The sequence below is a fragment of the Lutjanus erythropterus genome, chromosome 19 (genome assembly GCF_056507025.1).
Source record: "Lutjanus erythropterus isolate fLutEry1 chromosome 19, fLutEry1.hap2, whole genome shotgun sequence".
Lineage (NCBI taxonomy): Eukaryota > Metazoa > Chordata > Actinopteri > Lutjaniformes > Lutjanidae > Lutjanus > Lutjanus erythropterus.
Genome location: NC_139335.1, coordinates 14821902 through 14837237, shown reverse-complemented (window position 1 = coordinate 14837237; position 15336 = coordinate 14821902). Strand labels below are relative to the sequence as shown.

The 15336-nt window shown below is 40.5% G+C and overlaps 2 protein-coding genes across 3 annotated transcripts in view; one reads left to right on the top strand and one right to left on the bottom strand.

Moving 5' to 3' along the window:
• The window catches only part of LOC146309495 (ubiquitin carboxyl-terminal hydrolase 22-like), a 39835-nt gene extending 33717 nt beyond the window's left edge, over window positions 1-6118 (top strand). For both annotated transcript variants that reach the window (XM_084744033.1, XM_084744034.1), the window contains 4 exons: window positions 1277-1368; window positions 1821-1883; window positions 2347-2496; window positions 4067-6118. In XM_084744033.1, the coding sequence (XP_084600159.1) occupies window positions 1277-1368; window positions 1821-1883; window positions 2347-2496; window positions 4067-4109 (348 nt within the window). In that variant the 3' untranslated portion in view covers window positions 4110-6118. The remainder of the gene's footprint in view (window positions 1-1276; window positions 1369-1820; window positions 1884-2346; window positions 2497-4066) is intronic.
• A 4709-nt stretch (window positions 6119-10827) lies between these two features.
• Window positions 10828-15037, bottom strand: LOC146309494 (somatostatin receptor type 2-like). The gene is made up of 2 exons (XM_084743677.1): window positions 14752-15037; window positions 10828-12496 (listed from the first exon to the last, which is right to left on the bottom strand). Exon 2 carries the CDS (start codon window positions 12457-12459, stop codon window positions 11347-11349), a length of 1113 nt encoding a protein of 370 aa, XP_084599803.1. The 5' UTR covers window positions 12460-12496; window positions 14752-15037; the 3' UTR covers window positions 10828-11346.
• Between the last annotated feature and the right edge of the window lie 299 nt (window positions 15038-15336).

The window sequence follows — 15336 nt, the reverse complement described above, 5'->3', positions numbered from 1 at the left end:
GGATGTGTGACGTGGCTTTAATGATCTTCCAAATATAGACACTGCATTTATTTTAAGAATTTCATTTAATTTTCATGTTATTTTAAAGGAGCAATATGTAACTGTTGCACATCCAAACATGAGTACTGCAGCCAATTGGGGAGCTGGAGCCATAAACGATATATTAAATGGGTTGAAATCCTATTTAATATACAATTTATGGTTGAAGCAAGTTGCTTTTCACCACTCGCCAGACTCGAGGAAGCTTAGACAGGATGCAGGAACAGTGTAGGAGTGCGAGATGAGCACAACATCATAAACTGACAGTAAACAGCGACGGCAAGTCCTTCACTGTTTGTAACTGTCAGCTGTCTGTCAATATTAGGCTGAGCCCATTTAAAAACAAAAGCCTGCTGCTCTGAAAATACACACTCTAGAGTTGGAGTTCAGTGACTGTCTGTCAAACTCCATTAACATATTGCTCCATTCAACCGTTATAACTCGCTATAACTCACTATAACTCCTTCTAAAAGATTAGTAATGATTTCTTACGACTCATAAAGAGACACTAACTCATTTGGTGAACATTCAGAATTAATTTGAACACTAATTTCGGACACAGAATTGAAATCTCAAAGGTCACCGCAGCTGTATTGTTAACTTGGCATGTTTCCTTAATTTCTGATGACATATCCTGGTCATTTTGTGATTTATTACTGTCAATATATTACAGATTTTCCCTTAAATAAGCAATTCCTTATGTACTGCACTGTATATTATATTTATCCTGTGTGTATGCAGCCCATCATCGTGGAGGCAAAGTTCAGATGTTGCAGTGACTTAGCTGTCTGGTACATCGCTTGTGCGTAGGTGTGTTTATAATTCAATTCAGTTGTCAGTGCATTACCTCCTGCCGTGTAGCCCTTTCACACAGCGTCCCGGGACACCGCCATACAGTCCTCCACTGTCTATGTTTTATTTATCATAACAGTACTGGAGGCCCATAATGTATTTATGATATTCATGGAAACAGGCTGCAAGAAGATTGTCTTAGATCAATCTGAGACTGTTATTATCTTGTTATGAATGCGCAAACGTGTGACAGCCAGTGCGGGAAAACATGCATTTTAACTTTTCCCTTGCTGTGTTGTGTTTTGTATGTTGTAATGATGACGCCTGTTATTTCTAAATGTGTGTCCTCTCCCCTCCCCCCACTCCCTGTCTCTCTTGCCATTTTTCTGCCCCTTCCCCCCTCCGCCTCCCTCTTCTCTCATCCTCCCTCTCTGGCCATCCCCAGCGGTTTGAGCACTCTGCTAAACTGCGGAGGAAGATCACTACATATGTTTCCTTCCCTCTAGAGTTGGACATGACGCCCTTTATGGCATCCAGGTAGGCCTCCACCCACCCTGAGTGTCTCAACACTAAACCGTAAATCCTGTCCCTGTTCACATCCAGATAGAAATAAAAAAACTAAAAAAACCTGTAGAAGCTCATTCAACTTCTTTATTATGTTATGATGGTCTGCTATACATGCTGTGTACTCTCAGTAATTGAGCACATCTGCATCTATGCCAAAAAAGGATTGTTAAATGCACCCTATAAATATGTACTAGTGTCAGTAGAGCATGCAGCAGCAGCACCAGTCTTGCCCCACCCCTGGCTGTAGCATCCATTCACTCTGTTCATAGACAGAGAGATCATTAAGAGGTAGGGGCAGGGAAGATATCAGCTTTCATTGACAGGATTATTCTGCCACCTAGTGGATTTATGTGCCGGTGTATCACGTTTGCACATGCATGCAGCATTACAGCACTCTGCTATTGTTTCTCTGTCTCCCACAGTAAAGAGAGCAGAATGAACGGACAGTATCAACAGACGGTCGATGTATTAAACAACGACAATAAGTGAGTACCTTTGGAAAACATGTTTGATTGATTAAACACCCTGCTGCCTCACAGCAGCGCTGACATCACAGGAGAGATTTCTACTGTAGCACAGCAGCACATGCTAATGACCTGAAGCATCCGGCTGTGACTTCCCCAAATGAAATCAATTTGAAGCCTATTAAAAGCTGCTTAGTTTTCTTCATCCATGACGGTTACAATAGCTTTCATTTTCCAGGACATTTATCGGGAATTTACTGTCTCAGTACCTTTGACAGGTGGCTCGTAGTAGAGAAGAGTCAGTACACAAGGTTCTCCACCGTGAGGCCCCTAATACACAAAAAGACCTTGAAAGAGCAACAGTACTGGGTTTAAGACAAATGAAGGCACCCATGTATGGGGAGGATAAATGAGATTCTTGTGTTACAGTAAAGTCAGACAACAGAACAAAGAGAAATTCACGTTTTTTCATCTTTATTTCCAGGTATTCCTTGTTTGCAGTGGTCAACCACCAAGGCACATTAGAGAGTGGCCACTACACCAGCTTCATCCGCCAGCACAAAGACCAGTGGTTCAAATGTGATGATGCCATAATCACCAAGGCCAGCATTAAGGATGTACTCGATAGTGAAGGGTAAGAGTACAGACAAGACGTTAGCAGTACTTACAAATATGTTATAAAATAGCATTGACATGATACTGGTATTTCTTATTTCAATACAATACCTTTAAAAAAATCAGTATTCTGTAGTACTCTATATTATTTTTTGATACAATGGGTGAAAATTGGCACAACATTGAGGGCTTAAAAATTTAAAACAAAACAAGGCTATAACATGACAGTGAGGAAAGTTAATAGTGCTGTGTGTTAAGCACAACAACATCTAAGTTAATTTACCTCTGACCATAATTAAACTTACTTCGGACTGGGGATTAATATTGTTCCTGAAACAGGCATTTTCTCCTTCGGGAAAAGAAGCCCACTATCCCAGGAATCCCAGGAAATTCATGTGTTTTAAATGTATAATTTCAGCTACCGTCAAAACACATGAATAAATTCAGGCCACACTGTATGTAACAAGGAGGCAGAAGAAAACCATTTCAACATTGATCAATATTATAATGAACGTAATATAAACTGTGCCTATAGCTTGAACTTTGCTACAGCTGCAAAGGTATGATGCCAAATTTGTTGCCTACGATCTGTCTCGAGTCTTCATATTATAAACAAATGAAATTCGCAAAGGCAAGTCATTGGTGTTTTCAAAGTCATTCTCTATGACGCTGAGACAGACTCAGTATCCTAATCATGTTCAGAGGCTGCTGGTGCGACTCCAGCAGAAGGCTGGCACTGTGCATGTCACAGAGTCACACACAGTCAGCCCAATAATGTCAGCAATCACTCAGAGCTCTAACAAAGCTCTCAGTCTCTCTCACTTAGTGTGAGATTTGGATTCTTTGGCCATCTTTCTTCAATGAGAGAAACAGTTTGCCACAGCCAGCTATTAAATCAGTCATATGCTGCCATCTCTGCCAGTATTTCACCCAGAAGTCTTTTGGATAAAGTATGAATCCAGTGTTCTTGCATACTTAGGGCTTTCACTAGGAATTTTGTAGATTACAAATGTCACAGCAAACTGCTCATTGAACCTCCATGCAGCACATTTAATCTCTTGCTCACAATTTGCTTCTTCATGATTTAAAACATATTTTGAATTATTTATGCACAGAGCTGGTTGCAGAAATCGTGTTGTATTAGTCTGATTCAAATGGTAGAACAAGTTACTGCACTCACTGCATTAACAGTCATGAATGCTTTAATTCATGGCGCTTTGTGCTTGTTGATTAAAGAGTTGAGTGTGCTCCACCAGTGTACACACACAGCTGTTGAATATGTTTAAATAAAATAAACGTGTTCTGGATATTTTAAAAACATTTTTCCTGGTTTCACGTTTTATATTTTCCAGGAAATGGTAAATGGTTTGGATGGACATTCCTGTTTCCTGGGATTAAACCATACTTCAGACCGTAGTTTAAACTACTTTCCTATCAACTGAATCTTTGCTGTAGCTGGCACTAGTGTGTTGATAATGCAGAAAATTAGCCTTGAAAGCACTGAAAATATTCAGAATCAATATTGCTGACAGCAGTATTAAGTAGTATGACATGTGAGTCATGACTTTTTTCTCTCTCTTTCACCTCAGGTATCTCTTATTCTACCATAAACAGTTCCTTGAGTACGAGTAGTCTTTGTGACCACTGACCATGAAGAACCACTGCTTCTGAAGCAAAGAGAGTCAAGGGACTGGGGACAGGATTAAACACAAACACACAAACCTACCTGAAACTCTTTGACTTAACCAGTCTGCTCCTCCAGCTCTGGAGGACAAAAGTAAAAAAAAAAAAGACGTGTGAAATCATGCAACCTTTCAAAAGAGGAAAAAAAAAAAACAAGCACTGAGCTACTTCTTGGCATCTACTTGACAAAACTGAATGAAGAGGAGAGAAGGAGGTGGAGGAGAAGGAGGAGGAGGAAGAGGAAGAGGAAGAGTTGGGCGTCGTCAGTTCCAGGCTTGGGCAGAGAGAAGAGGCCCACCACACCCCTTCTCCCCCTTCCTGCTGCAGGGGCAGAGTCTGACTGAGCGTCATGTTGAATGGGCACATCTGGATTTTTTTCTTACAGTATTCGGACCCCCACCCTCTCCACTGCCCCCCCCACCACCCACACATCCCCTCCATTTCTCTCCCATGGTGCTCTCGTTTCAACTGACCAAGCATTTAACTTCGTCATGATGAGACAAGTCTGTTGTCATATGCATATGGGACTGAACACACACACGAAAAAATAAAAACAGAATCAACGTATTATCAACTTTGCAAGAACATTTTTAAAGGTATGATTCTTATCATTTGTGACTTTAGTTATGAAATACTGTATGAATCTAGTATACATCTATTTTTTAAGAGCAAAGAAAACATGGGAGAGCTTAGAGACGCTGCCTTTGCCAGTTGCTGGGGAAGTGCTGCCATGGAAACTAAGCAGATTTGGACCTGAGTGTGCTCATGTTCCATTATTTACTGTGTTGATTGTTTTATTTTTATGTCTGGCTGAGGACAGGGAATATCTTTTTTTTTTAGCAACTCATTGAGTTTTTGTTTACTGTTCTTTTCAGTGTCTTTTTTTTTTTTTTTTTTTTTAAGTTTTCAGTACAGTCATATGTCCCACGCTGTCCTGGTACTGGAAATGTTTGTGCATATTATACTTTCATTCTTGTGGAATTGTTGGTATAATGATGGTGATGATTAAATTGGCTCACCTTTTTTTGCTGTTAATGAATTGTATGTTGAATGTGAGCCTTGGGTTTCGTATGGCATTCTGAAGAGAAGACTCAATACATGAACTCCAGACGAGGTCCTATAATATGCGACAAAGCTGTGGTCTCTCCTCATTGAACACCTTGAATGTTCTGTGCAAAAAAAAAAGAAAAGAAAAGAAAAGCCCATTTAACAACACTGCATGCGACTGGGCTCTCATGATCTTATAATATGTGAAAAATTTGCCCTCAGTAATGCCTCAAGGCCTGCTGCCCATCATGATTTCTGTTCTGTAGTTTTGGGGATGGGAAGATGTTCAAGTGAGATATATAGAGGGTAAAAACGCATTGCACGTATATGGGCACTGTGCGACCACAGCCCGGCTCTGAATCCATCAGTGTTAATCTTCTCCATGGCAACCGTGTGGCTGGTGTAGACCGGTGTGGTTCGTGGTGTGTCTTGCCTCTGCAGTGCAGTAAACCCAGTGCTCTATTCAATCAGTATGCTGTCAAGTTGGACTTTAGATAATGCACATACACATCAGGGTGTTGTGGTCTGTTTTGTTTGAATATCACTGACTGTGTATGTATAAAAAATACAGAATAAAAAATATTCACTCATGTATAAGATGAGGGCTCTAACCTATCACAAAGTAATGCCACATAATAAAAACCACAACCCCTGGTTGTTTAGCTGCTCTGTAATTGAAAACAAACATGCATATCCTTTGGTCTGCTGCAGAACCTCAGCTCGAGGGCAACGTTGGTGGGTTTCTGAACAGTAAAATCAAAGACTTGTGTAACAGTCGTCGCGGTATGGTTTTTGATGTATCATGGAGCAGTTAAGGCCACCCAAGGACATTCAGGGACGCAGCTGAAACGAAAAGGAAGAGGAGAGCTTCATTATCCGTTTCAGTGATTAAACTCAGAACAAAACTGGAATGTGGACGTCCTGTTGTTTGTCTCACTCCTCCATTCACACTTCCCTTCATTAGGATCATATATTTCCAGTACCACTTCACAGTAAAACTGCCCTTTTAAATGATCATTAATAAACAAATATTCATAAAACATCATTAATAAAAAATTATAAACAAGTTATAGCACAAATTTCATACAAGGGCTCGCTACTTGTCAAGACTACTAATCAGTTAACAACATTTATAGCTGGCAGAAGAAGCCTTATTCTAAAATGTCAATGTAAACACTATTGCCAAAGCCTTAGTGTATGAATGTGGTAATTTGATATGCCAAACTGTTTAGATAAGAAGAGGAAGACATACTTTATTAATCCCTCGTAAGTTTTTTTTTTTAGTCCAACATACACACTTGTGGGCCTGAATACACATGCAAACATTGGGGGAGGAGCTAAAGTGATGGGGCTGCACAGAATCAGGACCCCAGGCAGTTGGGTGTGTGGATTTTTCCTCAAGGGCATCCAGGCACCTCTGCATTGCCCAAGAGGTGAACTGGCACCTCTCTGTGTTATCAGTCAACTCTCTGTACCTTTTGTCCAAGCTGGACTTGAACTGGCTGCCCTCTGGTTTTCCAAGCCAGGTCCTTATGGGCTGAACTACTGCCACCCAGTGTTGTGGTGTAACCGTTTATTAATGAGTTATAAATTAATATCCTAATATATAAACCATTATAAGCAATTTATAAATCATTTATGAGGGCAGAATTATTGTAAAGTGTTAACATATTTCCTGGAGTTGAAGTTCTGTATTGTGTCTGCCCTGAATTACTACCAGAGTTCTGCCATTGAGTACTACAGCGAAACACACTGGCAAACACATGCTCATCTCTTGTGTTTCTGATCTAGTACCTGCTCTAGTCATGCATTGGATTATGGCGCCACTTTGTGGTCAAACCAAGAACCTCGGATGAGAGCTGAAAAAAAGAGCAAAAATCAAGTCTGTCAGGCAGTAGTGGAAAGAATACTGAAAATCTCAAAATCTGCTCAGTTTGTAATGTTTTCATTCATCATTTTGTTATCGGATAGCCTTAATGCCTACAGCAATGCAGACACAAGATTTTGGTATTAATAGAAATTGTACTTGGCACTCAATTATGATTCTAAAAGTAACTAAGTAGATTACATAGTGAAATACATACTCAAGTGCCAGTGCAAGCAAAAAAAAATGACTTGTTCAGGATTGTCTGTAATGGAGGTATGTGAACACATTACAGACAACAAAAATTAAAGAAAAGTAATTCATGTTCAAAGTACATTTTCAATTGTTTTCATACTTTTGATATAACATGTTGCACATATTTACAGTAATTAGCAGCAGACACTATTTGCTAAAATATTACACATGATAAGCTAAATTTCAAACTTTCATAATTTTTAAATTTTTAATTTGTAATTTGTAATGACTTGGAATTATTTTGGAAATTACTGTAATTTTACAATTATTTAACATAAATCATACATTTCTAAAAAAAAAAAAAGTTTTTATATAAATATTTCAAGTGAAAGCATTATCTTTTCATACAGAGATGCAGTCCACAACATTGCACCAAAAGAACAGATGCTCTCTGTCACTTATTACTTAATTTATTTAGTTTTGACACAAGTATACACAATCTTTGTTCGCCCCATATCAAGCAGTATAAGTATTTATGTTGTTTCAGTATAACTGAATGGAGCAGAAACTGGAAGAACATACATAATGCAAACTTCCTTCAGACACAGTAAAACCTTTAACAACTGTGATAAAGTTTTCCACAGCATTTGAGCAATTCAAATAGAGCTCGTCATAAAAACCACACTTAACTAAAACACATATGGAACAAATACCAAATAGAAAATCTGCAATATAGTCTTAAGAAATGCAGCTGTAAAAACAAATCTGTAAATAAACCGTAAGCATTGTTGTCACAGAAGTCTCTGCTGAAATAATAATTACTACAACAGCAACAGCTGCATGATATTGTACAACATCTGTTCGTCCAGTCTGTTTCAACAATGATGTTGCGTTCTCTTAAATCTGCTGCTATGATACAGTAAGCAAGGTGACTGGGTTGGAGTTACCTTTTGTTCTGCACACTTACACAAACTATACAGTTTAACCAGGTTAAATGGAACTGAGGTGTTTGATTTCACAGCTCAGTGGACGGTGGTCTGCATGCTTCAGGCATCTGAGCAATGTCTACATTCATAATTCACATCCAGAGTCATCTCTCTTTTGTTATTATGCTAATTAATGTAACCATGGGACCACCACTCTTGGTCACTGTTGCTATGGAAATATAGGACACTGGAGGTGTGTCATGTGTCTTGATACAATCCAGGTAACAAACTCTCCAAGACCGCAGAGACAGAGATTGGATGCGGAATTTGATTAGTCATGGCTGGAGGTTCACAATGTGTTTATGAACATGTGTATGAAGAAGTTATATGCACCCATTCAAAACAACACACTTAGAGTGGTTTATATGTGTTGAACATTTAAATATCAATACATATTTTACTTCACATTAGCTGAGATCAATGCAACACACAGGATTCTCTACACATTAATCATAATCTGTCAGTCGCTTTGGTGTATGTGAGGGAATCTAACTAGTAATCTAACTACAGCGATGGACAGGGAGTCACAGGGTGTCAGGGTGCACTGTGGACTCCTGGAGCAGTACAGTGGTGATGATAAAGGAACACCAAGCCCCTTGAGGATAAGTGTTCTAGCCCTTCACAAATCCACGTCTCACAGATATCCAGAGACATAAACACTTGAAACGTGGCCTCCCAAATGCCACAGAATATAAGAGGAGGATGGGTCAGCATACGAAGTGTTTAGAAGTAGCCTGAGGACAAGCTAAGCCCCTAATAACAAGTCAAAGAAAACAGACAAACAGATGAGGAACAAGAGACAATTACCAAACAGTGTCTTCTGTAAAAAAACAGTACAATTACAATAAAATGAGAACGTGTTTGGAATGAAAGCACTTATAGGGAAAATTCTGCACTTTTCATGTGAATGTCCAGTCTGTGTTGTTGTCAGCTGACCCTTTTTCTCTTTCCTGTTTCCTGTGATGTGAGTTTGCTAAGAAAGAGCTTTTAACCTCAAAAAAGCCTTCAAAATCTGTTTTTCTCTGTAACATGGACGAGCCAAGCACATCCCACATTTAAGAACAGGAAACAAGAAACTCAAAAGTTGACAGAGTTTCCACCAATGGATGCATTATAGAAAACTGGATACAACCTTGAAGGCAACCGTTTATTCCTATGAGAACTGCTCAGTCACACATGAAGACATGAAGCCAGCGGGGATAAAATGATTTAATCGTGTGACTCTTCTAGACTTTCCAAATGTTATTGGACCAGATGGATCAAATTCTCATAGTAAAACGCATTATTGTGCAAGGGGTATGATACTCAAAAAAATGAACTGTAATTTCACAATGTAAGTCTAAAGAGAAAAAATCTGCTTGGGCCGTAGAGCATCACTTGATATTGTCATCACATGGTCTGGCCACTAAATCAAACTGGTCCTCCTGGAGGCTTGGCTACACTGGGTACCAGCTTGCTCAATTGTTACTGGAGCACAGAGGAAAAGGGGAAGGGACTTTGGAGAGGTAAACTGAAGCAAATCCTCAGTAAATGCTATACTGACTGAGAAAGCTGAGTTCTGAGTTTTTCCTGTTTGCAGAGCCATGATGTACTAACGTTTCAGGATGCATTGCACACAAGCCTCTGAAGCCCACGTCCATGCAGTGATGGCATTGGATGCAGGAGGAACAACTTATTTTATAGCATCAGAACTCAACTGACTACATTTACCATCAACACTGATTGGACATCCACATGAAAAGTGCCAAATTTGGATCCCAGTGCACTACTTCCAGGATTGTGACCCATCTGCTTATTATAACTTGAAACATGGTCAGTCACCAGGTGGACTGTGACCTCTGACAGACACAACAGTCCTGTGGAGACATAACAATTTTGTCTGAGCTGGTTTTATGCTCTCAGATGACATAAAAACACGAAGCTAAACCACTGCTCAGCCTTCATACTGAATAATTTAGAACCATGCAGTCTGGCGTTTCTGATAAAAGCAGCTATTGTAAAAACATTAGTACATGATATACATAAATAATGGTAAGCGATGACAAAGAACCATTCCAAACAGAAATTCAGTCCAGTACAGTGACATTACTTTATATAATACTATACAACGTTTTAGTAATATTTCTATACATCTTAGCAGCACTTTGGTTAGAGGCTGGCTCAGTATATCCACCAAACCAGTACCATTAATGTCATATAAATTATGCATGTAGCTATACTGAAGCAGCAAGTAACACAGTACGTAATATCTGCCCACTGACTGAACACTGCTATGCACATTTACATTTATGATACATTTATATCATAAGTAGAACTGGCCACACATTAAAGTAAACAGTTGTACTAAAGAACACAAGAGACAATTCATTACCTTCTGTGTTTGAAAAAAACCCCATCACTTATTAACTTATTAGAGGTTCAAAACTGAATGACACTAAATATAAAATCCTCTAACTTTTTAAACAGTCTCTTTGCCTGTTTCTGTACATTTATTTACAGTCCAACCAGCCTTCAGATAAAGTTAGCCTGACACAGAAATAGAGGAATGATAGGATTGCCAGTTTTCAGAACAGTGTCTTGTTTTATAGCATATGAGCATATTTTTATGTTGTTATTTTTACACATTACCAGACTATGGAAACTTGGCAAAGGCCCTCTGCTGTAAACTATGTATATAATCCTGGGACTCCAGGAAAAATTCTTGTCACCCAGGGGACCATTTGCAAGTGGGCGTTTGTGTCCCTTCTACCTTATCTAGAGTCAATACACTGAGAACAAACTGTCTAACAGATTTCATTTTCATCGACAGCATAGAGCATACAGTTGTATGAACTTCTGGTTATGTTACAATGGATTTGTTTACAGTCAGGGAAACCAAAATGAGTGAAAGGCAAATAGAAGAACAGTACAGTTCTATGTTTGTAAATTTAATCTATGTTGCTGCATTGTTCTCCTTAACAAGAGACATGGTCATCTGTGAACTCCCTGTTTATTACGTCCTCTGATCCGTGACCTTACAGATGCTGATGGGAACTGACTTTTATTAGTTTCAGAGAGACGGCTGTCTGTCTGAGTGAGTCCCATCATCTTTCTCTCAGATGCTGGTTTGCAGGTCTCCGTTCAGCAGAGTACTTTGGGTCTCTGTGGGGTCATTCATCATGCGAGACTTATCCTGTCGGCTATCACTGCGCTCAACCTCATCCAGCCCACCCACCTTCTTAAGACATAAAACATTCTGAAAACTCTTCTTGAAGTTCTCCGACAGGAAGGCGTAGAGGATGGGGTTGGCGCAGCTGTTGGCGTATCCAAGAACCACCACAAAGGCAAATGTGCTCCTCAGGATGGGAGTGGTGCTGATGGTTCCCGTCACTGAGGTGACGTTGAAGACGTAGAAAGGCAGCCAGCAGAAGACAAACACTGCCACCACGATGGACACCATCCGAGTCACCTTCCTCTCTGAACGCTTCCTCTTGGAGGAGCCCACACGGATGCCTGAGGACTTCACCTTGATGATGATGAACAAGTAGCAGAGGCAGATGACCATGAGGGGCAGGAAGAAGCCCAGGATGAAGGTGTAGAACATGAACGCTGTGTAGTAGGTCTCTTGAGGCTCAGGCCACACAATGGTGCAGAAGCAGCCGTCGTGCTTTGTGATGACGCCGCTGTAGATAACGATGGGCAGGTTAACCATCAGCGACACCCCCCACACTGCTATGTTAATAGTCTTGGCCATGCGCGGTTTGCGCCACTTCGTGGACTTGATGGGATGCACCACAGCCAGGTAGCGGTCGATGCTCATGACCATCAGGCAGAAGATGGATGTGAACTGGTTCAGGGAGTCAACGGTCATCACCACCCTGCAGAGCACAGGACCAAATGGCCAGTGGACCAGCGCCAGCTGGATGGCGATGAACGGCAGACCCAGCATGAAGAGCACATCGGCCACTGCCAGGTTGAGGATGTAGATGTTGGTGACTGTCTTCATCTTGGCATAACGCAGGATGACGTAGATGACAAGGGCATTTCCACAGAGCCCCACAGTGCAAACCAGAAAGTACATGCAGGTGATGACCACTGTGCTGGTTCTGTTGAAGCTGTGGTCAGTGTAGTTTCCATGGAGGTCGGACTCATTGCCCTGCACGAAGCTGTCATACATGAGGTGCTCCGACAGGTTCGGGGGGGACGATGGGAAGATCCAGGAGTCCATGATACCTCACTGTCTCACAGGGATTATGGCATCTCACCTGTGCACAACAAGACTTACATTAGTAACAGTGTGATATATTTGAACATTATCTTCTTATTACAATTGAAATTTGGGGGGGGAGTGCAATTGCCTTGAGCCCCAAACGACCAAACGACCAAGGACCTCATAAACTTAAGGTTAAGAAAATTAAAGAAAGAAAAAGGCAGTCCCAGCGACAGCCTCTTCACCCTGCTGCTGTCTGGCAAGAGATACAGAAGTATCTACTGCCAAACCACCAGGATTCAGAAAAACCTCTTTCCTGAGGCTCTGACACTCCTCAGTTGATCCTCAGCACCACACCATGAATGAAAGTTTTATTTCATTTCATTAAAGATGAAAAGGGGAGATTACAAGGGATGCAGAGGGGCCCATCCATGTGTTTGCCTTTGGCCCCAAAATGACTAAATCATCCCCTGTATTTACAGTACTGACACCTGCAGTCTTGCTGACGGAGAATAAAAAAGTAATTCCACTTGATATGGACCGCAGTATTGATTTCACACTTCCCAGAAGAATGAAAGCTAAACCCATAGTCATCATCTTCATCAGATATCGAATACAATTTTTCCTCCTTCCTCTATTCAGACCACTTGCTGATGGATGTTAGCCAATTGAACCAATTGATCTGGATGTAATGAATGGCTATCACATGGCATTTTTGCACAGCAGCACTGAGCACATGAGTGATGTGACACAACACAATAATCCCTGTGACGTCATAAATCCATGTTATTGGTCAGAAGAAATGCTTTTTTCAGTGCTTTTCGATGTTACAATATGTTTACATGTGTCTTTTTGAAACAAGAAGAAAATGTACCTTCTCTAATTACCCTCAGAGGATTTTTATAGACTTTGTATCTGACTCCTCTTTCTTGTGAACAGACCATATTGATAGCATGTGTGGAGAAGAGCACCTCAGGGTCCTAGGCAGTGCTTTCTGAGTCAGAGACATTCCTTGTGTGTTTACTTGGTCAGGCTCTGCTACCAGGGGAAATCACTTTGCACACCCTGTAGTCATAAGCTCTCCCTGGAGAAACCGCTTGCCCTTCACTTGATCAGCTGCGACGGGTTGTACTGAATTCTCCGCTGACACATTTCTTCAATTTATTAGGGGGTGTGCATGGATGTAAATTAATCCCAGCCTAAGTAATTGAATGAGGGGAATCACTGTACTGCCAATAGCCTCGCACACACAGTCAGATTGAAGTGCTTGTTGCTGGCAACGCACAGGAGGCAAACATGGTCTGACGACTTAGTTTGATGCCAATAACATGAGAGGGTTTATGATGCCAGTTTGTCATTTTCACCATGGCAGTAGGATAGGGTGGACTGACAGCCTGGATTCTTATTTTTGGTGAATGTTTGTGACACTGACATATCTTTATGTCAATGGTTTGAGCTCAGTGAAAACATGACATGTTTGTCTGTAAATGTACATTGCCTGAGTCATGTGGATGGACAGAATATTGAAATATTGAAAGAAACATTGTGTGTTTGTTACATAAGTTAAGCACATGATGATATTCCTGCTGAAACAGACCACCAAAATAAAACACAGTGTTCTCTTGAATCACTCAGTAAATGGAATTTATCACAAATCACAGATCACCGAGTGATATTTTGTTAATAATATTAAATATTCTTTTGTGAAGTGCTGTATTTGAGACATTGTGCGCACTGTGCAACAGGTATCTTTCTATAAAAACCAGCCCACAGCCAGCACAGCCAAAAGAAAGTGAAAACATGGTTTGCCACCAGAACAAATTGTGAAATACGATTCTAATAAAATGTATTCTTTAAGTTTTTTTCATGTGGTATTTTTCTACTTCACTGGTCAAGGCCATGAATTCTGCTCTGACTTTTGCTTTAGTGGCTATAGGAGGTGGATATTCAGCTGAATGAATTATTGCATGCTCCAAGTTAATCATGCAAATACAGTTTAGAAGGTCAAGTCAGGAATTTAATTTACAATGCAAGCAAACTCTGCAAGATGAGGGTTTTGTAGTATGAAATCACTTCAATGTCAATGCAAGAGCCTCACTATTTCATAGATAACAGTAAATCTGTAGGCTGGGGAACAGACACACTGCAGTAAAAACTGAACTGAGAGGTTAAAAACATATTAATGAACACATTCATCTGAGCAAATATGTCCAGCTTAATCTGAATGGAATAATCACATTAATCTGGTAATGTACTATTTGTGCATCTGTGCATATTTACCTGTGCTGTAAATTAAAAGTATCGTCTTACCTGCAACTGGTTTTAATCTCACTCTTCGCAATATATGCCACTTCTGCGCAAATCAAAGTGTCTCAGTGTTTATGGCAGATTCATCCTCTTCATCTTCAAATATTCCTCAAGTTGTCTCACCGGCATCGAAGTGGAAAACCTCTCTGCAATGTGACTTTTCCTTTTAATAATCCCATAATGTAGCCTAAACTACACGCGGGAAGAAAGGGACAAAAAGGTCGGATAAGTAGTCTAAATAAAACACAAACGCCACTTGCTGCTCAGCTCAAAGCTCCGACGCGCTGGCGGCGTGATGCGCGCAGTGAGTGACTGTCTCCAGATGGAGAGCGCGGATATGTTAAAGGACGCACATGAACAGAGTGGAGGAGCGAGGTGCTGAAGACACTCACCTCTGTCTCCTGCGAGACACACATCTCCGGTCCTGCGCACAGATGGAGCCACGTTAAATAGAGCACACATTTTAATGTCATCCTAATGAAATTCATTGAGAGTAAAAGCCACGCGCAGTGCTTGTTTAACACGCTGACACGGTGGAAATTAAGTGGGTACCGAGATGTAAAAAGATGCCAATTTAAACTGACAACC

Coding starts and splice junctions, on each gene's coding strand:
- LOC146309494 (XM_084743677.1), bottom strand. CDS start 12,459: ATGGACTCCTGGATCTTCCCATCGTCCCCCCCGAACCTGTCGGAGCAC.